This window comes from Podarcis cretensis (assembly GCF_951804945.1).
Source record: "Podarcis cretensis genome assembly, chromosome: Z".
NCBI classification, from domain to species: domain Eukaryota; kingdom Metazoa; phylum Chordata; class Lepidosauria; order Squamata; family Lacertidae; genus Podarcis; species Podarcis cretensis.
The window spans coordinates 38,978,002-38,996,838 of record NC_137184.1 but is presented as its reverse complement, the minus strand read 5'-3'; the positions used below and the strand labels follow the sequence as shown (position 1 = coordinate 38,996,838).

The window sequence follows — 18,837 nt, the reverse complement described above, 5'->3', positions numbered from 1 at the left end:
GCAAAGGCTGCACACAATTTAGCTATTCAAAGCTCTAAATAGGGGTATCTCTGCTTCCTGGATTTATTAAAACCCCCTACAAAGACAGAAAATTAAACATTTAACCTATTACATCCCCTCTCTGCCAGAGAAATCATTACAAATTAGCTGGAGAGGAGTCTGATTTCCAGACACTTGTTTTTTTGTAGGCAGTCCATAATTTTATTTTCCAGACTGGGTCAATAAAGAACAATCTCTGTGCGCACAGCTGAATTGATTTTACTGAGTCTCAATGGCCCTTGGTTTAAGGGTATGTGTTTCTTAAAAACCCATCCAATGCACCAGTTATGGGTTGCTCTTTTTAAAAAGCACAGTATGGGCCTCAAACACTCAGGATAATCCAGCCAGAACAATTCAACACCTGTTGTTTCTCCTGATATATCCATGGCAGTCATACACAAAGCAAAACAAGCCGGTTGTATTTTTCCAAATTTCAATTACAAATCAGCTCTGAAAGCCTTCATCACCATCCTCTTTTCAGCAGTTCTTGTGAGTGTGCTAGTCATAAAAATGGTGGGATACACTTCTGTGGAAGCTCTTGTGTTGTACGAGAACATCATTTTAGATGCAAAACCCACATAAAACTTAACCTCGCAGCCCTTTTATGCTGTTGCAGACGTGACAATTTTCTCTTGGTGCTCTTGACTCTGCTCCCAACCCACTTCTTTCATTATAGACATAGATGTTAAAAGTCATGCTAACAAACTGGCGTTTCTATCTGCTCCTCTCCATCCTGTATTGGTCGTAAAGACAAAACTGTTTGGTTGAAATAGAGGATGGATGACACATCAGGTAAAAAGCTGGTTTCTTTTATCAAAAGGAGAGGCTCATGTAAACGATGAGCATAATGGAACTCCAGCAAGGGACTCAGCTATACAGCTGCAAATGTGATGTTTTAAGTGCATTATACAAATGCGACACAAGATGGTAATGGTGAGCTTATGGCAAATTTGATATATTTCCCCAAACCCTTAAAAAGCAAGCAAACATTGCACAGCGTTTTTTGTGGCCCTGTTTTTCATTGCTTTAGGTGTAGTCCTAGCTGCACCACTGCTTGGGCTGCAATATTCCCTAAAGCTTATGAAATAAAATTATGAAATAAAATAAAATAAAAATATATTAGGTGTCAAAGTTGACTGAAGAGGACAAAAGTATACGACAGTTAGAATTACAGTACAGAACCACCTGAATAAGCAACACACACAATGATTTACGACCCATTGAGAAAACTATTGTTTATTTAGAAAAAAAGGTTACACTGGTAGAATTTCAGATAAAAAAATTGTTTTACTTTTCTTAGAAATGTCATTGTGAAACGTTTTTTTTTTCCTGACTAAAGTCCAGCGATACAAAGCTCCTGTAGCTGTAATATGAAAACCTAATTCTTAAATTTCTGTTTGGAATGAAGTATTTCCCAATTTCTAGAAACATTATGACAAACATATAAGGTGTTGCGGGGAACAATAAGTGAGGGTTCCTTTTTTTTTTCTTTTTCAACTGGTGAAATGCTGTGCACATAATATACAAATAATTCTTAAGCACCGCACAAAAACAATGCTCCCACTTGGTTTTAGTTATTGATATTAGAAACAATAAATAAAAACTGGATTTTAAATGAGGTAAATTCCAAAGGTTCAACAACTGTTTATTTGTTGGGTTTTCAAACACAGCAAATGTTTCAATTCCATCTGAAAAGGATTACTGAAATCAGGCAGTATTTGGGTAACCTAATGTGAAACTCTGTACACGTATAAACCTCATTTGCACGATGGCAACAATTTGCAGCACATTGTGCTAAAATATGGAACATGTAACACTTTCAGCCAGGTACTGAAAATAAATGTTTAAGAAGCTAACCAACAAAAATACAGTAATGTACAACTCAACAATCAAATCTTCAGCAATGGGAGGGAAATAAAGCAAAGAACTGAATAATTTAAGGAGATGCAGATGGGTCCTCTTCATTCGCAATCTTCTGTGCAATGTATATTCCGGAAAATACATATATGGTCACACCTCAGAATCTTCTCATTTTCAAACCTGCCTAAAAAAGAGAGAGAACATCAGGACAATTAAATCTATTTCATAAGGATCAGGAGCTGAAACTAACAGAACTAAGATTGCAGAATGGCCTGAAGTTGCTCTCACTCAGATAAACAAAGCGCGTAAAAAAGATGCCCAGTTTTTACAGTGGCATGAAGCCCCAAATGGATTAGCATGACTCATAACATGATGCTATACTTCCCATAGATGAACAGGAGAGAATTCTCCTCTGAAGAGATGCAACACTGCACAAAACTAAGCACCACGTGTCCCCATTGTGCAGTTACAGCCCTAGTATCAGCCCAAGAGCAAAAGTAGAAAAAGGAGTCTGTGGTAACTTAGGGGAGAATTACTTGATACAAACTGAATTTAATTTAATCTGAGAGCAACGCCATCTGTAACAAAAACCTTCTTTTGTATATAGTAAGAATGCAACTTTTATGTTAGAAGTGAAACGTGACAAGTGGTAAGATTGCCAGTGCCCTCCGGAATTCCTAAATTAGATAAATGGATTAAGAATAAAAAAAGTGAGATAGCTCCCTTCACCTTGTGAATGCCCAAAGTAAGCATTGTTTCGACACTTACAGAATACCTGGGCAGCCACTGATAGCTGAAGCAGCATGTTAAAGCTTGACATCTGAACATGTTGACTTTTAATCAGAAATGGACAAACTTTTACCATTACTATTTCAAGTATTAGCATACATAATTCTATCTTTTGACTGAAATGGAATTCATGATATACAGTAATCTCAGCATTTATCGAAGTCTCAATGACATTTCTTTAAGTAAGTCCTATCCCCACAAATACGTATGTGGCAATACAAGGCCATCCCATATATGGGGTAAGGTGAGACAATAACCTCAGGCAGCAGGATCCACAGGGGCAGCAGATCTCTGCTGCTGCTGCAGCCAGAGTGGCAGCTAAAGATGTGGAGTGCTCCTGGAAACCAGATCTGTTGCCTCCTCAGCATCCTCTTGGCAAACAGGAGGCACTGCTGGTTTCCTCCCACCCCTAGCAAGAAAATGGTGGGGGTTGCCCTCTGGGGTCACCTGTCCAGCATGTTTCTTAGTAGGCCCTTTCTTCCAAACAACAGCCTTTGATTCACACTTCAACCATCAGATAAGGTTGCTTTTTTTTGGGGGGGGGGTACCATTTTGTGGTTCACCTCAGGTGACAAAATATATTGGGCTGGCCCTGCCACAGTATGGTCATTTCAATAAATAATAATAATAATAATAATAATAATAATAATAATAATAATAATAATAATAATAATTTATACCCCGCCCAGCTGGCTGAGTTTCCCCAGCCACTCTGGGCGGCTCCCAATCAAGTGTTAAAAACAATACAGCATTACATATTAAAAACTTCCCTAAACAGGGCTGCCTTCAGATGTCTTTTAAAAATAGGATAGCTGCTTATTTCCTTGACATCTGATGGGAGGGTGTTCCACAGGGCGAGTGCCACTACCAAGAAGGCCCTCCGCCTGGTTCCCTGTAACCTCACTTCTCGCAATGAGGGAACTGCCAGAAGGCCCTCGGCGCTGGATTTCAGTGTCCGGGCTGAACGATGGGGATGGAGACGCTCCTTCAGGTATACAGGACTAAGGCTGTTTAGGGCTTTAAAGGTCAGTACCAACACTTTGCATTGTGCTCAGAAATGTACTGGGTGCCAATGCAGATCACTTAGGATCGGTATTATGTGGCCCAGGCGGCCACTCCCAGTCATCAGTCTAGCTGCCGCATTCTGGATTAATTGCAGTTTCCGGGTCACCTTCAAAGGTAGCCCCACGTAGAGCGCGTTGCAGTAGTCCAAGCGGGAGATAACTAGAGCATGCACCACTCTGGCAAGACAGTCCGCGGGCAGGTAGGGTCTTAGCCTGCTTACCAGGTGGAGCTGGTAGACAGCTGCCCTGGACGCAGAATTGACCTGCACCTCCATGGACAACTGTGAGTCCAAAATGACTCCCAGGCTGCGCACCTGGCCCTTCAGGGGCACAGTTACCCCATTCAGGACCAGGGAGTCCCCCACATCCACCTGCCTCCTGTCCCCCCAAAACAGTACTTCTGTCTTGTCAAGATTCAACCTCAATCCGTTAGCCACCATCCATCCTCCAACCACCTCCAGGCACACACACAAGACGTTCACCACTTTCACTGGTTCTGATTTGAAAGAGGTAGAGCTGGGTATCATCCGCATATTGATGAACACCCAGTCCAAACCTCCTGATGATCTCTCCCAGCGGCTTCATGTGGATGTTAAAAAGCATGGGGGAGAGGACGGAACCCTGAGGCACCCCACAAGTGAGAGCCCAGACTTATCCCCCAACACTACTTTCTAGACACGGCCAAGGAGGAAGGAGCAGAACCACGGTATAACAGTGCCCCCAGCTCCTCTAGACGGTCCAGAAGGATGTTATGGTCGATTGTCTCAAAGGTCGCTGAGAGATCCAGCAGAACTAGGAAACAGCTTTCCCCCTTGTGCCTAGCCCGCCGGAGATCACAGACTAGCGCGACCAAGGCAGTTGAAGGGATTACAGGTTAACCTGGCTACCTTGGTAGAATTTTTCTATTAACTGAACAACTTGAGAGTTCTTTTTGAAAAATGACTTATGTTAATGAACCTAGAGCTAGAGTGACAAAAACTCCAGTCTGCACAGCAGTTTTTGATGGTATAGAAAGCTTTCCTTTAAAACAAGTGACAGAACGAATCCATGGGTTACTGTATGATATTAGTCTTGGCTATTCGGCACTACTTTTTTACACATATAATGTGGTTTGACATTATATTTGTATGCTTTTTTGCAGTCATTCTCTATGAAGGGAGAGAGAGGGGGGGCTTTTTTGGGGGCTTTTTTAACATCAATATGATGTTAAAAGAGCTGGATTTAGGACTGCTGAGCAGCAACTACGTCTGCCACAGATCCACAACCCCATACAGTGGTACCTCGGGTTACAGATGCTTCAGGTTACAGACTCCACTAACCCAGAAATATTACCTCAGGTTAAGAACTTTGCTTCAGGATGAGAACAAAAATCGTGCGGCTGCAGCGGGAGGCCCCATTAGCTAAAGTGGTGCTTCAGATTAAGAACAGTTTCAGGTTAAGAACAGACCTCCAGAATGAATTAAGTTCTTAACCCGAGGTACCACTGTATTTAACAACTCGCCTAGAAGCTATAAGCAGTCAGGAATTTCATGTAGGTGGGTAAGCAGGCCAGAAGAGGAGGAGCCGATTGCTCCATCCCTCCTCTGCCAGTCCACCTTATTTTTGTGCTAGCTGCAGAGAAAGGAAAGTATCTTCCTCCACAAGAAGCCCAGAAATGTAGCAGACTGGCAAAGGAGGGAACAGATCACTCTGTACCTCTTCCATCAATCCACTTGGCAAGGAAGATTCTTTCCCATCTCCAGTGAAGAGAGAAGATCAAGAAGTCATTCTCACCTTGGTCAGAGCATTGTTCATTATCTGTGTTTGTCTGAAGACTTATGAGTAAATCAAAAGATTAAGGGAAATTTGGTTGTTTTAAATTTTTGGGAAACCAACAGACACAAAGACTAATGGCACAGTGAAAGGATATTGTTTCTTTTCTTCTTTTCCTCCAGTACTATCCCGTTTCTCTTTTTTCTCTGTTTTCTCCTTATCATGTCTGGACTCCTACACAAAACAAGTTTAAAACATGAGGAGAAATAATAACTTATACATAACGCATTTGATTCTTCTTTCACAGGAGTGGGAAAGGCCAGGTTAGTGAAAGGGAAAAAAAAGAACAAGGTATTTACTCTTCCTAAACAAAATTTCTGTTTGTTGTACTCTACTTCATACATTAAAATGAAAGCTTGCATTCACACATACACACACTCATTAAAATTCTACTGATCTCAACTCTATATTCAATGCAATTATTATTATTATGAAGGACAAGCTTCATATGCTACCTAAAATCCACTGAACAAGACAATGATTTTACTAATTGGGGGGGGGGGGGGTCTGACTTGCCTTTTTGCTACCAGAGCTTTTCTCCATCTTTTCAACTTTTATTGAGTCTCCTTTCTCTTTGCCGGAAGATTTTGATTTGCTTTTGTCCTTTTCCTTCTCATTGGAGTGGGGAGAATCTGAAGGACTTTCACTCTTACTATGTTTGGAAGAACCAGCTGGAAAGACAAAAGCTACATAAATAGAGCCACTCATATCAGCACCTAGGCATTGTCAAAGAAAGAAAAAGCAGGAGAGAACGTACTTGTTCCATTTTCCTCTTTGCGACGTTTGGTTGAATCCTGAGGCACTTCCCGATCACTATTTGAATGATCCTAGTCAGATACAACATTAATAAGTTTAATACACATGGATCTCCAAAAGAATAGTTTAAATATTATGCTTAAAGAGAGCTGATTTGTTAAAAGCTGCTTCTTCCTTTGAAGTGCCTCCTTGCACCACAAATTGTAGTAATTTGCTCCCTGTTTTGTCTTAGTGAAATCAAGAAGCAGTCATTAAAAACTTTGCTGAAACCTGTCGTCATATTTTAAGAACCACAGTTTAAAATTGTTATGTATAAGTCACAAACCCTTTTTCGATCTTTCCTTTCCTTTTCCTCTTTCTTCTCTCTCTCTCTGGATCTTTCCCTTGACTTGTCCAAATCTTTCTTGTCCACTTCTCTCTCTTTACTCTTGGACAGTGTTGGAGTTGAGTGGTTAATGTAGTGCTGTTAAATTAAGGCAACATTACCAAGGATTAAAGCTTATCTGTCAAGACGGTGCACTAAAATAATTCTCTTTTGCAGAAATCCAGAAATATTTATTTTTCATCTCTGGCAGTCTCTCTGCTTTTCCTTATGTACCACTCTGAAAAATTCCTTGAATATCTCGAATTCAAAGTAAAGCTGGAAAAAATATTTTCACAATTTTATTTTTTTACTCAGCATTGTGACTTACTACATACTGGAATCCTGAAATTTCAGTAACAGAAGGACAACAGACAAAAGTGGTTTCAAGCATGCTTGCATTGTAGAACTCCAAACTTAATTGTGAATCCAGTCTATTTAAATAACGAGAAACATTAATGATGTAGACTACACTTGCTTCCTAAAAGATTTGTTATCAAGCTCATTTATAAAAGGTACATAAAACTGTATGCTACCGTTTGCCTATACTGTTGGTGATTATATGAAATAACTAAGCTTCGGTAGCAAGAAAGAAGACAGTACATGGAAATGTTGCATGAATATAATTTTTCATTCAAGTTCGGAGACGGGTTAGCACAGAACTCATGAAATTACTTACAATAATATTGCATAGTAGCTAGTTCCCTATTTTATAAATAACTGCATAAATTACTTAGAAAAATAGAGCAAGCCATGTTCCAAACTTAGTACGATATAGAAGATCTGTAGTTAGGATATATCAAAATTTTCAAAAATAAAATAAAAGCAGCCACACAACAGGGGCAGGTCAATCTGATCACATATTTAAACACATATTTAAATATGCTCAGTTTTTCTCTGTTTAAACTGACTGGCCTGGCATTTTCCCGGTTTATATTCCCCACATACCTATTTAGTTTTTTTCCCTCTGCAGGGCAAATAGCTTCAGGGAATGAGGGAATTTAAATCGTAAAAAATACATGAAGAGAGTTATCAGATTTTCCATACCTGGCACCAGTCTCACTTGCTCACTCTCTCTCTCTCTCTCTCTCTCACACACACACACACACACACACCCTTCATGGCTGCTTTTAAACAAAAAAATTGTGTGATCTTGTTCAGGGATCTTCCATATCCACCTAGTTTAGTCTTCACATTCTGCATTTCCCCAACTTTTGGGTTTTTCTTGAAATAGCATTCCCCACGGGAGCCATTCAAGAACAGAAATCTTTACCCGGGCCTGCTATTTCTAACCATATGCAATTATTCCCCAAGAGAACCTATTATTTCTGGCTTTTCTGAAGTACAAAAAAACCCCCAAATAAAATATACTGGAAGCAGAGGGTCGCAAGTTTAATCGCGGATATATCCCTAAGCAAATCAGTAAGTCTCCTCCCTCACCTGTCAAAGCAACTTTGCCCCTTCCTAATGAAACCATAAATGTTGCATCCGTTATCATCTCATACTGACTGCCACACCTAAATCAGTGTACTCCCCATTCTTTCAAGAACCTAAGAGCAGCCCTGCTAGATCAGGTTGGTGTATCCTGGTTTCCCTAGAGGCCAGTCAGATGCTGCTCAGAAAACTGCAACCAGGACCAAGAGCAACAGACTTCTGCTATTGTTCCCTAGCAACTGGTATTAATTAATACAGCTATCCCCCAAGAACCTGTCTAATGCCTTTTTAAAGGCAACAGCCATCGCATCTTGCAACAGGGAACTCCATAAATTGTTTTAACATGTTTATGAAGTGTTGTGTACTATTAGTGTTGGGTGTTGGGAAGAGAGAATGGCTTACTGGATAGACTATTTAGATTAAGAGGGAAGGTACAATATGGGAGGGAGGTCCAAATGAGATTTGTCAGTTAAAAACCAGTTGATGGGACTACAGTGGTGCCTCGCAAGACGAAAAGAATCCGTTCCGTGAGTCTCTTCGTCTTGCGTTTTTTTCGTCTTGTGAAGCAACCCTATTAGCGGCTTAGCTTCTATTAGCGGCAAAGCAGCTTAGAAAAAGCGGGGGGGGGGGGAGCGAAAAAACTCGCAAGACTTTTTTGTCTTGCGAAGCAAGCCCATAGGGAAATTCGTCTTGCGAAGCGCCTCGAAAAATGGAAAACCCTTTCGTCTAGCAGGTTTTTCGTCTTGCGAGGCACCACTGTATCAGGAGGAGATGGAATTGCTGGGTTCGGCACTTATCAGGAGGAGATGGAATTGCTGGGTTCGGCATTCAGAATTACAGCTTCTAGGTGATTCTGGGTCAGACAAATCTACCTGCATTTTTAATTTTTTAGGTTACAGCACTGGGCAGGTCTGCTTTTCACCCAACCCCAAAGCAATCCTAGATTTCTGATTCAGGAGATTGCTTCCGAAGCCACTAGCTGCAGTAAACTTGCCCTTTGAAGGGCAATCCTTGAAGACAACACAGAAGTTTCAGCTTGTGCATGTAGATGGAACTGTCGCTTGCACAAAGAATAAATGCTTTTTCCAACTAAAACCCAGTGAAAAATAGAATAATTTTTTTTTAAAAAAAACCCATTTCAGCATAGCTGGCAGCTGAGGAAAAGCATAGGGGGAAATGCATGTAACTGCAACAATTTGGGACAGAAATGCTAGATGCTGCTTTCGTAACAAGCAAAAACTCTTTAGAAAAATATGGCACAAATACATTATAAAAGCTTAAGTGCAATCAGGGGGATTTAATGAAGTGACAGGAGGCAATAATTGCATCAAAAGTGCTGAATCATTCCAACCACCTTGGTAAAAGACAAGCGCCCCTGGTTGCTCATATGCCACAGTGGTTATCAAACCTTTTTTGCCTTCAGGGAATACTTTCAATATTGATCAGACTATTGAATAATGTCTACCACAGAATAGTTGTAGAGGATTCTAGTGCATGTTCTAGGACTGACTGTGGGGGGGTCTGACGTGCCCCAGGGATGCCCTGCTTTAACTGAAAGTGTGACCTTGAAGAAGAAGCCCCAAAAAGTTTTGTAGGGCTTCCTAGAACACAGTCCGAAAACCAGTGGACATATTGCACTAAAGCAGTGCGGCATGTTGCGGTAGCCAGGTTTGCACAATTCATACATTGCTTGCAATGCATCTTATGGTGATAACACAGGCAGGGTCTACACAGATATTAAAAATGCTATAAAAAACTCCTATATATCTATATATCCAGTGCTTTTTTTCTAAAAAATGTTTACAGATACTCTCATTTTCCTACTCATACTGAAATACTGTCCAACAATGAGGCCAAACTTAGATTCACAAAATGTTTAGGGGTATGTGTACCCCTGCATACCACCCCCCAGAAAAAAAGCACTGTCTATAGAGAAAGAGAAAGAGAGATCCCAATGCAATTTACCATTGATTTTGGATTGCAGCGCTACAGCACCACCTGGTGTCATATTTTTATAATGTACCCCATGTTATAAAATTGTCACAGTTGAACCTGCAAAAACAATTGTTTTTTATTTATTTTCTGTGAGTGATTGAAAGATTCAAACCTTTGCTGAAGAGTCCTTGAGTTCGCTGAGGTTGTCCTGTAGAAAATGAATGGAGATGACACGTAAGGTCGCACAGTTCTCAGAAACTCAGGAACTTGGGGAAGCAGGGCCATACCCTTGAAACAAAAAACAGCTACTCCTTCTGGGAATAAATGAAGTATTAATACTTCTCATATGCACTTAAATAATAAGAACAACCTAGCTACAAAATAATGTGTTTGCCAATTAGTTTTTTTAAAACACCCAAACCCGCATTATATCTTAATCTTTTTTTCAATTGAAGTGCTATATTTACAAGTAATAGCTATACAACTGGGTTGAGGTGGGGAGAGAAATTCTCTACCTTCATGACTTAACATTAAACATGTGAATAGCATTCCCCTAAATAGCTATAAATGCAGCTATTTAAATAGATGCATAGAAAACAATACTACTATAAATGAAAACTGCAATCTTTGCCACACGTTTGCCTGGGACCAAATTCCACTGATACCGATGGGACTTACTCCCAAGCAAACATCCCGAGGATCAACATCCCAACTATCTATTATTACTCAAAAACTTTAATGAAATTGTACAACTCCATCCAGCTGCTCTACACCTCATGCCAACGTCTTAAGAGAAAGCTTTTTTTAAATGTTGGCAAGATGGCGACACACCCACATAATCCATCCCAGTTTCTCTGATGACGCATCGGTAACTTACAGTTTTAAAGCTTCAACGTACTGCAAATTCAAAGATTCCATGAGCTTAGTTGGTTTAGAAATAAAATTATAAACATGGAGCAAGGAATTGCTACCCTGAGTCTTCAAGAAGGCTACAGCCATGGTTTTGTGCTGCACTCGACTGCTGGGGGTTTTCTCTTTGCTGGGTGGAAGGTTTTGGCTGCCGCATCTGGCTTAAGCGTAACGCAGAGCTCAACAGGGTGGGAACCCACTGGAATATAAAAAACCTCGCAGGAAAGGTGCAACAGAAGCTGCCTGCTCACTGAATATACACAACTACAGGAGAACTGATCACCAAGGAGACTTTAAAACGGGGCTCCTTTTCAAGGCTCCTCCTTGGAAGGCACACCGTGGTATGAAGCTCATCAAGAAGCCTGGTGAATTCAGAGGTATCGCATATCCCACAATCCTCCAGGAACTCTTCAGTGCTACAGATTCTTCAACATTAGTGCAGGAAAAATAGGCTCCTCTCTCTGCGTGCTGCAAGACACTCGTTTGCTTGTAGCTACCACTGCACTCCAAAAATATATCTGACTGTTTAAAAACAGTGAGGCACTTTTTGGTTTTTTTTTAAAAAAAAATTCTTGACACTTCCAAATTCTATTTACAACATTTGTGCTAGGTCCTTGAAGCTTTTAATTTCTTTTTCTAATTTTTTTAAAAAAATATTTTTTAAAAATTTTAATATGAAAAAAGAGTCCACCAAACCAAGAAAAATAACGCATTTTGTAATGCAATATAAAACCTCCAATGGCTCCAGTTGGCACAAAACTTGAAGGAAGTCGAACACTGGCATTCCAAACACCGAGAGCCTAAAATGGGCGCTGCCTTCCTCAGGCTATACTAACCTTTACTGTTGAGGAATGTGATGGAGAAGAATGGGTATCAACTTTGCGACGTTTTTGTTCTAGAAAAGAGAGAGAGAGAGGAATGAACTAATTTATTAAATTGTTAAAATCAACGTGAGTCAGGTCATCAGTGCTTGGAATTCACGAGCCTCAGATATTCAAGATGGTTTACCAATTTTATGGAGCTTTCCCACGAAAAACAAGTAATGGCTTAATCTGTTAACTGGCACACAGCTTCCATTAAAAAAATCAAAATCAAAACCATCTACCCTATTATGTGTTACAGTTAAGGAAACAGAAGACCACAAGAAAGGAGGTGAGCTTACCCCTTTCACACTCTGTTGCTTCTGATCGGGGAACAGGTGACTTCAAGGACCCAGCTACTGGAGCCTTCTCTCCTCCTCCTCCTCCTCCTCCTCTAATGTTTTCCTTGGATTTCACATCCTTGGTTACTTCTCTCTCTCTGGACGGCTCCTTCTCTTTCTCCTTTTCTGCAGCTGACTTTGACTCAGCATTGGTCACAATGATCTTGGATTTTTCATCCTTTGACGACTTCTCTTCTCTCTTGTTCTTTTCCTTCTCTTTATCAGACTTAGGTGTCTTTTCCTTGCTATCTCTTGCTTTGTCTTCTTTGTTCACTCTTTCTTCCTTTGGTTTATCTTTCCCATCCTTCCCAGGTGTTTTGGCCTCAGGAGTGGCAGCTGGAGTTTTCTCTTTTTTCTCCTTATCTTTTTCCTTCCCGCATTTCTCTTTCTCTTCTTTTTCTTTTATAACTTTGCTACATGAAATAAAAAGGAAATCAGTACTCATACGAAATGTGGTTTAATCATCCTTAATTTTAAACATCCCTCTCTATAGAGTGCAAAAACCCTTTTAAGTTCTGCTTTTCCTAAACATGTTAACAAGAGATACTCTGACTTTTTAAATTTAAGTGGTGAGTGGCATCAATTTTTTTTTTCTGGAGCAGTGGTTGCTTCAGTTAGTTAAGTGGGCTATCTCTCTACCTTGCTAATCCCAAAGGACCTGGTTGTCTTGACTGCGCCAGGGATCAGCATAATTGAATTCTGTCACACCCCTACATTAGAGGCCCATAAAGTTGCATTACCCCTCCCTACATGGCCTCATGGTCATGTCCACCAATGGGAAGTCTCCATTTCATCCCAAGCAAAATGGAAACATTTACCCCAGAATTCTGCCGTCCTTTGAAGATACAGTCAAGCAGTTCCCAAATGGCTTCGTTTTGGAATGTTTTGGCTCCCAAACACCAAATACCCAGAAGTAAATGCTCCAGTTTTCAACGTTATTCAGAAGCTGAACATCCAGTGTGGCTTTCTGCTTGAGTGCAGGAAGCTCTTGAAGTCAATCAGAAGCCGCGCCTCTGTTGTCAAACATTTTGGAAGCCAAAGGGGTTTCCAGAAGGGATTACATTTGACAACCGAGGTTTGACTGTACGGATCTTTTCCCAATGTAATTTGAATTCTAAAGAGAAAATGGCGGCAGTTACTCACCTGTTGGAAGCATTGCTCCCATTGCTCGTGGTCAGCTTTGGTGTTGCACTGGCAGCTTTATTAATCACTTTAACAGCACCCTGAGATTTCTCCTTTAATAATTTATCTGTTGAAAGAAAAAAAAGATACTGACAATGAATAAACCAATAGACTCACTGAAGTATAAAGTCTTCAAAACAAATTATACTGTGCTTAACACCCAAGTAAAATCATATTTGTTTTACAGAGAAACAGTACGCATCAATAAGTATTTGTCAGTAACAAAAAAGTTACATTGCGGATAATAATAATAATAATACCACTCAGATTAACCTCAGCAATTCTTATTCATACAGTAGTTATATGCATAAAGAACTATTATGAACATTGATAGTACAATCCTATAAATGTCAAAAGTTAAATCTCGATGAGCTCAACAGTGCTCGCTCTTGGGTAAGTTGGTGCTTAACTTTTTCACCACAAAGAAGGCAATTTTATTTTAAAAAATCAATTCAGCATTATTTAATGCATAGCACACATGCATCTTTCCCTTCCTGATAATACTGAGCTAAACAAGTAGTGGGGCAGGTTCGCACATGTATGTGCATAAAGGACCAGAATTCTATCTATGAGAGCATTGACTCACTATCTCAGTCATAAAGTGTTTCAACGGAGTAATTTCTCACTCTTGCAGATCAGCAGCAGTTTAGCTGATGATACAGGTATGCATGTGTGAACTGGCCCTTATCTATTCTTGTTTTTAAACTAAGAAAACATCAGTGTGAATTCCCACAATCTATACTACTACTTTTATGGTAACTGACATACCAGTCTCCTCAGCTGTGCTTTCTTCCAGTTTAGCTGCATTTACTGTGAGTGAAGAAGTAAGCCCAGCTCCTCCGGGCCCATTTTGCACTGTTGTAGGTACTGCATTCTTGGTGGGTGGATCCTTGTGGTGGAAATCATTTTCAGGGATCATGCAATGTTTTCTACTTTTCAACTGTCCAGAATAGCTGTAAGTCGCATAAAGTGTTAAATATGCACAACATACACAAAAAAAACAAACACAAGAAGTGGATAGCCGCTTGAAAAGATAAAGCAAATGATTTAACTGTGGGTTGTTTAACTAAGCCAAGTTAAATACAAACATTTAATTTTGTAGAATCGCATAACTCTCTTCAAATCAACTGTAACACCTTAATCCTTATTGTGATCCTCAAAACCTCTGCCACCAAAATATTTTCCCCTCGTTCTGAAAAGAATAAGCAATCACTGACACTATGAATGAAATGCATTAAAAGTTTTTTCTGGAACATAGAAAGGAGGTTAGCATGTATAAGAATGTGGTACAAAATGCAAAATACATGAGGATTTAATCAAAAAAGTCTGAAAGTTCAATATGTACAGAATAACACTTTCTACCCTATCTTGATATTATACTTTTAATCAACTTGCTCTTATCTGCCAACTTTGTTAAACCCTAGATGTACTATCTAAGTTCACACAAACGTTTTAAGGACAGAACTTTTGATTTTAGTATGCCCAAGAAGGTTCCTGACAAATAAGCCATCTACAATAAAAACCCAAAGTTACTTTGAAACCAACTGATACACGATCTTTCAAGGTAAGGCAAAGTCAGCCTAAAGTAAAAAGCTGATCTAGAAAAAAACCTCAGGAATGCTTTCCTTGTATTATTTAGTCATGTCTTTAAATGAAGGATTTGTTACCCCATCGCTAATGCATATAGATCAGGTCTCTTCTCTTTCTCCTCTTGGCAGATCTTATGGACTCTTCTCTCCAAAGCCTGGCCCAAGTTCAAAACTTTGGGGTACCATGGAAGGATTTTGATCAGCACTATCAGGATATTTCTGATGTGTGTATATTCGCCGGTTTCCAGGCAGTGTACAGATGCCTAGGAAAGGAAGAGAAAGATGTTGCTAAGAGGCTCTCAGCAAAACTACAAAACCAATAAGCTTCACAGTGCCGTCAGGTTACCTTGGTTAACTTATAATGCCACTTGTGTACCACATGCCGAAAATTTTCATAATCTAACTGGTCAGCTTTGTTCCCACCATCAAAACCAGTTGCCCGTAATATGGTGAGGAAGCCAGGATAGTTGCCACACTCCTGCATGTACACAAAGAAGATATTTAAGCTTATTCAAGAAGCATGTTAAGATGAAAGTGGTTTATACAAAGCTATTGAAATATGAGCCTACTTGGGGGAGCAGATATTGGTATGGCTAAGGCTAGACAGGGGAAGTCAAGATCTCATGGATATATTGCTACTTAAAAAACATCGATAAGTTTTCCCCAGGCTAGGATTTAAATGCAGGCCTTCTAGAGAAGCCACTAAACATAGTTTAACACTTTACAAACAGGTATCAGTTTTTAGTTATGATACAGTCCTTCTGAATGACACCAAGCTCCTATTATCTGGGCCGGCAAAAGTTTTTACTTCCTTTAGGGGGGGGAACACCTGCAACACTGATACTTCTCTAAGTATGACAGGTTTTCAAGTGAGCATTTTGAACATTTTACATACCTTTTCATATATGGCTCTATCACTATGCCACCGAGTTACAGTATCAAGCATGCAGCAGAGAAACCTCCCATATCGACTAGCTTCATTTTCAGTACAGCTGGCTACAGTATAGATTATATCAGAGAATACCTGCAAGAAAAAAAATTTATTGACACATTACAATGCTATGAAACCAAGTTTCTATATTTGAAACACTGGATTTTATTCCAATAATTTGTTGAAGGAAATGAAAATGAAATCCCCAATTATCCTCCCCCCTCCAGTCAGGTTTTGTTTCTTGTGTTAGTGTAACCTGATGTCAAAAAGCCTTACTATTACAAAAGTTAGAGAATAATTTTTTAAACACTGAGAAATTAACTTTCCTGATTTCATTAGTATCCTATGAAGGCAACAACTTTCTCAGTCTTTTAAAGCTACCAAATCATCGAATAGCTTTCTGATCCAGAAAGATTACGATTCTTTTTTTCTTGCAACCACTCATTTCAAGTTTCCATAATATGTTTCATCTCCATTAGCAAAAGAATTGACATTATTACCTATACTCTATGAGTTACAATTCAGAGAAATACGTCTTTCAGCTAGTGCATCTTTACTTCCTTGATGGAAAGGGTTCATCACTACTTCTCAAAGAATCATAATAATAAACAAGAGCTACTTACTCTGTCATAACAAAGAAGTGTTGAAAAGTTTGGTGTTTTCTGTTGATGCACCAGTTCCACAAAGCGAGCGCAGTAAACAGCATCAATAGCAGAAAAGATACACCGAGGAAATATACACAACTGCAGAAATTTTGTTATAGTCTCATTTTTGGTGGACTCTAATAAACAAGAGGTCATCATTACGTCAGTAAAATTAATTTGCCACATGCACCATGCACAAAAAGGCATTTACATTTACTGATAAAGGGAAGAAATAAAGTGGGAGTACTTGGGTGCACAGCATGTCCTTGCCTGATGAAGCCATCAGATTGAGATCGATAGCCCTCAACCAGGTATCTCTATCTTCTCTCCAGAGGAAATCCCCCCTCCCCAATCTTGAAAAACTACTAAGAGATAAATGGGTACCAGTGATAAGACAGTTAAGCCTAAACCAGTAACCTACTTACTGAAGACAGGTTGAAGTTGGGCTGTAAAGGGGGATCCTATACCCAGTTAACACAGGATGAGAGAATGTGCTATAGGAAGGGCAAAAGTTGCAAGGCTGGTACTCAATCTATTGGGCATAATTACAATTGCATCGGCATTAGATCTGCAATTGCCCTAAGATCTGTTTACAAGTAAGGGAAACTGCCACCCAAAGTGCCAAAATTCCGCCAACTTTTGGGTCTGCATTCAAGTAATGAATTTTATATACATTACAAAAAAGTAAGAATGAACAGTCACTCATTTACAAATATTTAACAAATCATTTACACAGATGCTGCCCAAGTCAGAATGCTGCAATTCTGTGTAAGTGGCTGGTGATGAAAAGGTCTATACTACTTACTTGCAAGAAGCCAATTATCCTTTTCCAGCTTCAGTCTCTGCAGCACTCTTTGCACGTGCTCTAACTGCTTCTTTTCCTCTTCAAGAAGCTTGTCCTGAAGAGCTGTACAGCGTTCTTTTTCTTTTTTCTTTTTGTTCAGAGGCTACGAAAAAGAAATCACGTGTTCAGATTTGATACTGTCCTGCAGGTGGAGCTGTGGACATGGGTGGCGCTGTGGTCTAAACCACTGAGCCTAGGGCTTGCTGATCGGAAGGTTGGCAGTTCAAATCCCTGCGACGGGGTGAGCTCCCGTTGCTCAGTCCCTGCTCCTGCCAACCTAGCATTTCGAAAGCACGTCAAAGTGCAAGTAGATAAATAGGTACTGCTCCGGCGGGAAGGTAAACGCTGTTTCCGTGCGCTGCTCTGGTTTGCCAGAAGCGGCTGTCATGCTGGCCACATGACCCGGAAAAACTGTCTGCGAACAAAACACCAGCTCCCTCAGCCTGTAAAGTGAGATGAATTCCGCAACTCCAGAGTCGTTCACGACTAGACTTAACTGTCAGGGGTCCTTTACCTTTTAAAATCCTGCTAAACTGCTATTTGGGGGGAAAGTGAGCAAGCACTTTATCTTGCAGCCCACTCCTTTTCCTTACAGGTGATCTGCAGAATTTTAACATTCCTAGATGGGCTCCTTGTGCTCAGTTCTGATTGTTGGATCATCTAAAGGAAGGTGTGTATGGTTGTTGCTTCTGTCTATGATTCCTCATTCAGTTAGGTACTGTATTTTTTGCTCTATAAGACTCACCTTTTCCCTCCTAAAAAGTAAGGGGAAATGTGTGTGCGTCTTATAGAGCGAATGCAGCCTGCGCAGCTATCCCAGAAGCCAGAACAGCAAGAGGGATTGCTGCTTTCACTGTGCAGTGATCCCTCTTGCTGTTCTGGCTTCTGAGATTCAGAATATTTTTTTTTTCTTGTTTTCCTCCTCCAAAAATTAGGTGCGTCTTGTGGTCTGGTGCGACTTATAGAGCGAAAAATACGGTAAATGGTTATGGAAGCCTACTTCTACCATAGTGCCCCTAGCCCCTAGCTGTCAGGGGTCCTTCTCTTTTACCTTATACCATCTGACCACATGGATAGATTCAAAACTGGTCTTTCACAAAGAGTTGGCTTATTCCTTATATTTCTATTCCACAAACCATATCAACACAAATCACCAGGGTTTGATAGTCTCCTATGCAAGGTCCATTTAAATGGCTGGGAGCTGGACAGGACCAACATCTGCTGGGTTATGCCCAACACTGGCACTCCTTGTAAACCTACATACCAAATTCCTCTGCCATTATTCTGCTGCTAACAGAGCCTTGTAAAGCAATTCAATGCCATTGGAAAGCTAATACAGTCGTGCCTTGGTTGTCGAACGCTTTGGCTCCCAAACGCTACAAACCCGAAGTGAATGCTCCGGTTTGCAAACGTTTTTTGGAAGCCGAACATACAAAGCAGCTTTTGATTGAGTGCAGGAAGCTCCTGCAGCCAATCGGAAGCCGTGC

At 40.2% G+C, this 18,837-nt stretch overlaps 1 protein-coding gene across 2 annotated transcripts in view; it reads right to left on the bottom strand.

The window, feature by feature from the left end:
- Positions 1–1,248: 1,248 nt before the first annotated feature.
- The window catches only part of LOC307208173 (THO complex subunit 2-like), a 57,300-nt gene continuing 39,711 nt past the window's right edge, over positions 1,249–18,837 (bottom strand). Inside the window, exons 24-39 of one of the 2 annotated variants that reach the window (XM_079962622.1) lie at positions 17,312–17,453; positions 16,486–16,643; positions 15,827–15,955; positions 15,278–15,409; positions 15,010–15,194; positions 14,111–14,295; positions 13,304–13,409; positions 12,122–12,573; positions 11,796–11,854; positions 10,223–10,258; positions 6,646–6,783; positions 6,322–6,391; positions 6,081–6,235; positions 5,662–5,738; positions 5,526–5,573; positions 1,249–2,079 (exon numbers count right to left, since the gene is read on the bottom strand). In XM_079962622.1, coding sequence (XP_079818748.1) covers positions 5,546–5,573; positions 5,662–5,738; positions 6,081–6,235; positions 6,322–6,391; positions 6,646–6,783; positions 10,223–10,258; positions 11,796–11,854; positions 12,122–12,573; positions 13,304–13,409; positions 14,111–14,295; positions 15,010–15,194; positions 15,278–15,409; positions 15,827–15,955; positions 16,486–16,643; positions 17,312–17,453 — 2,052 coding nt within the window. In that variant the 3' untranslated portion in view covers positions 1,249–2,079; positions 5,526–5,545. Of the gene's footprint in view, positions 2,084–5,525; positions 5,574–5,661; positions 5,739–6,080; positions 6,236–6,321; positions 6,392–6,645; positions 6,784–10,222; positions 10,259–11,795; positions 11,855–12,121; positions 12,574–13,303; positions 13,410–14,110; positions 14,296–15,009; positions 15,195–15,277; positions 15,410–15,826; positions 15,956–16,485; positions 16,644–17,311; positions 17,454–18,837 lie in introns of both variants that reach the window. The other variant, XM_079962621.1, reaches the window with a different exon arrangement.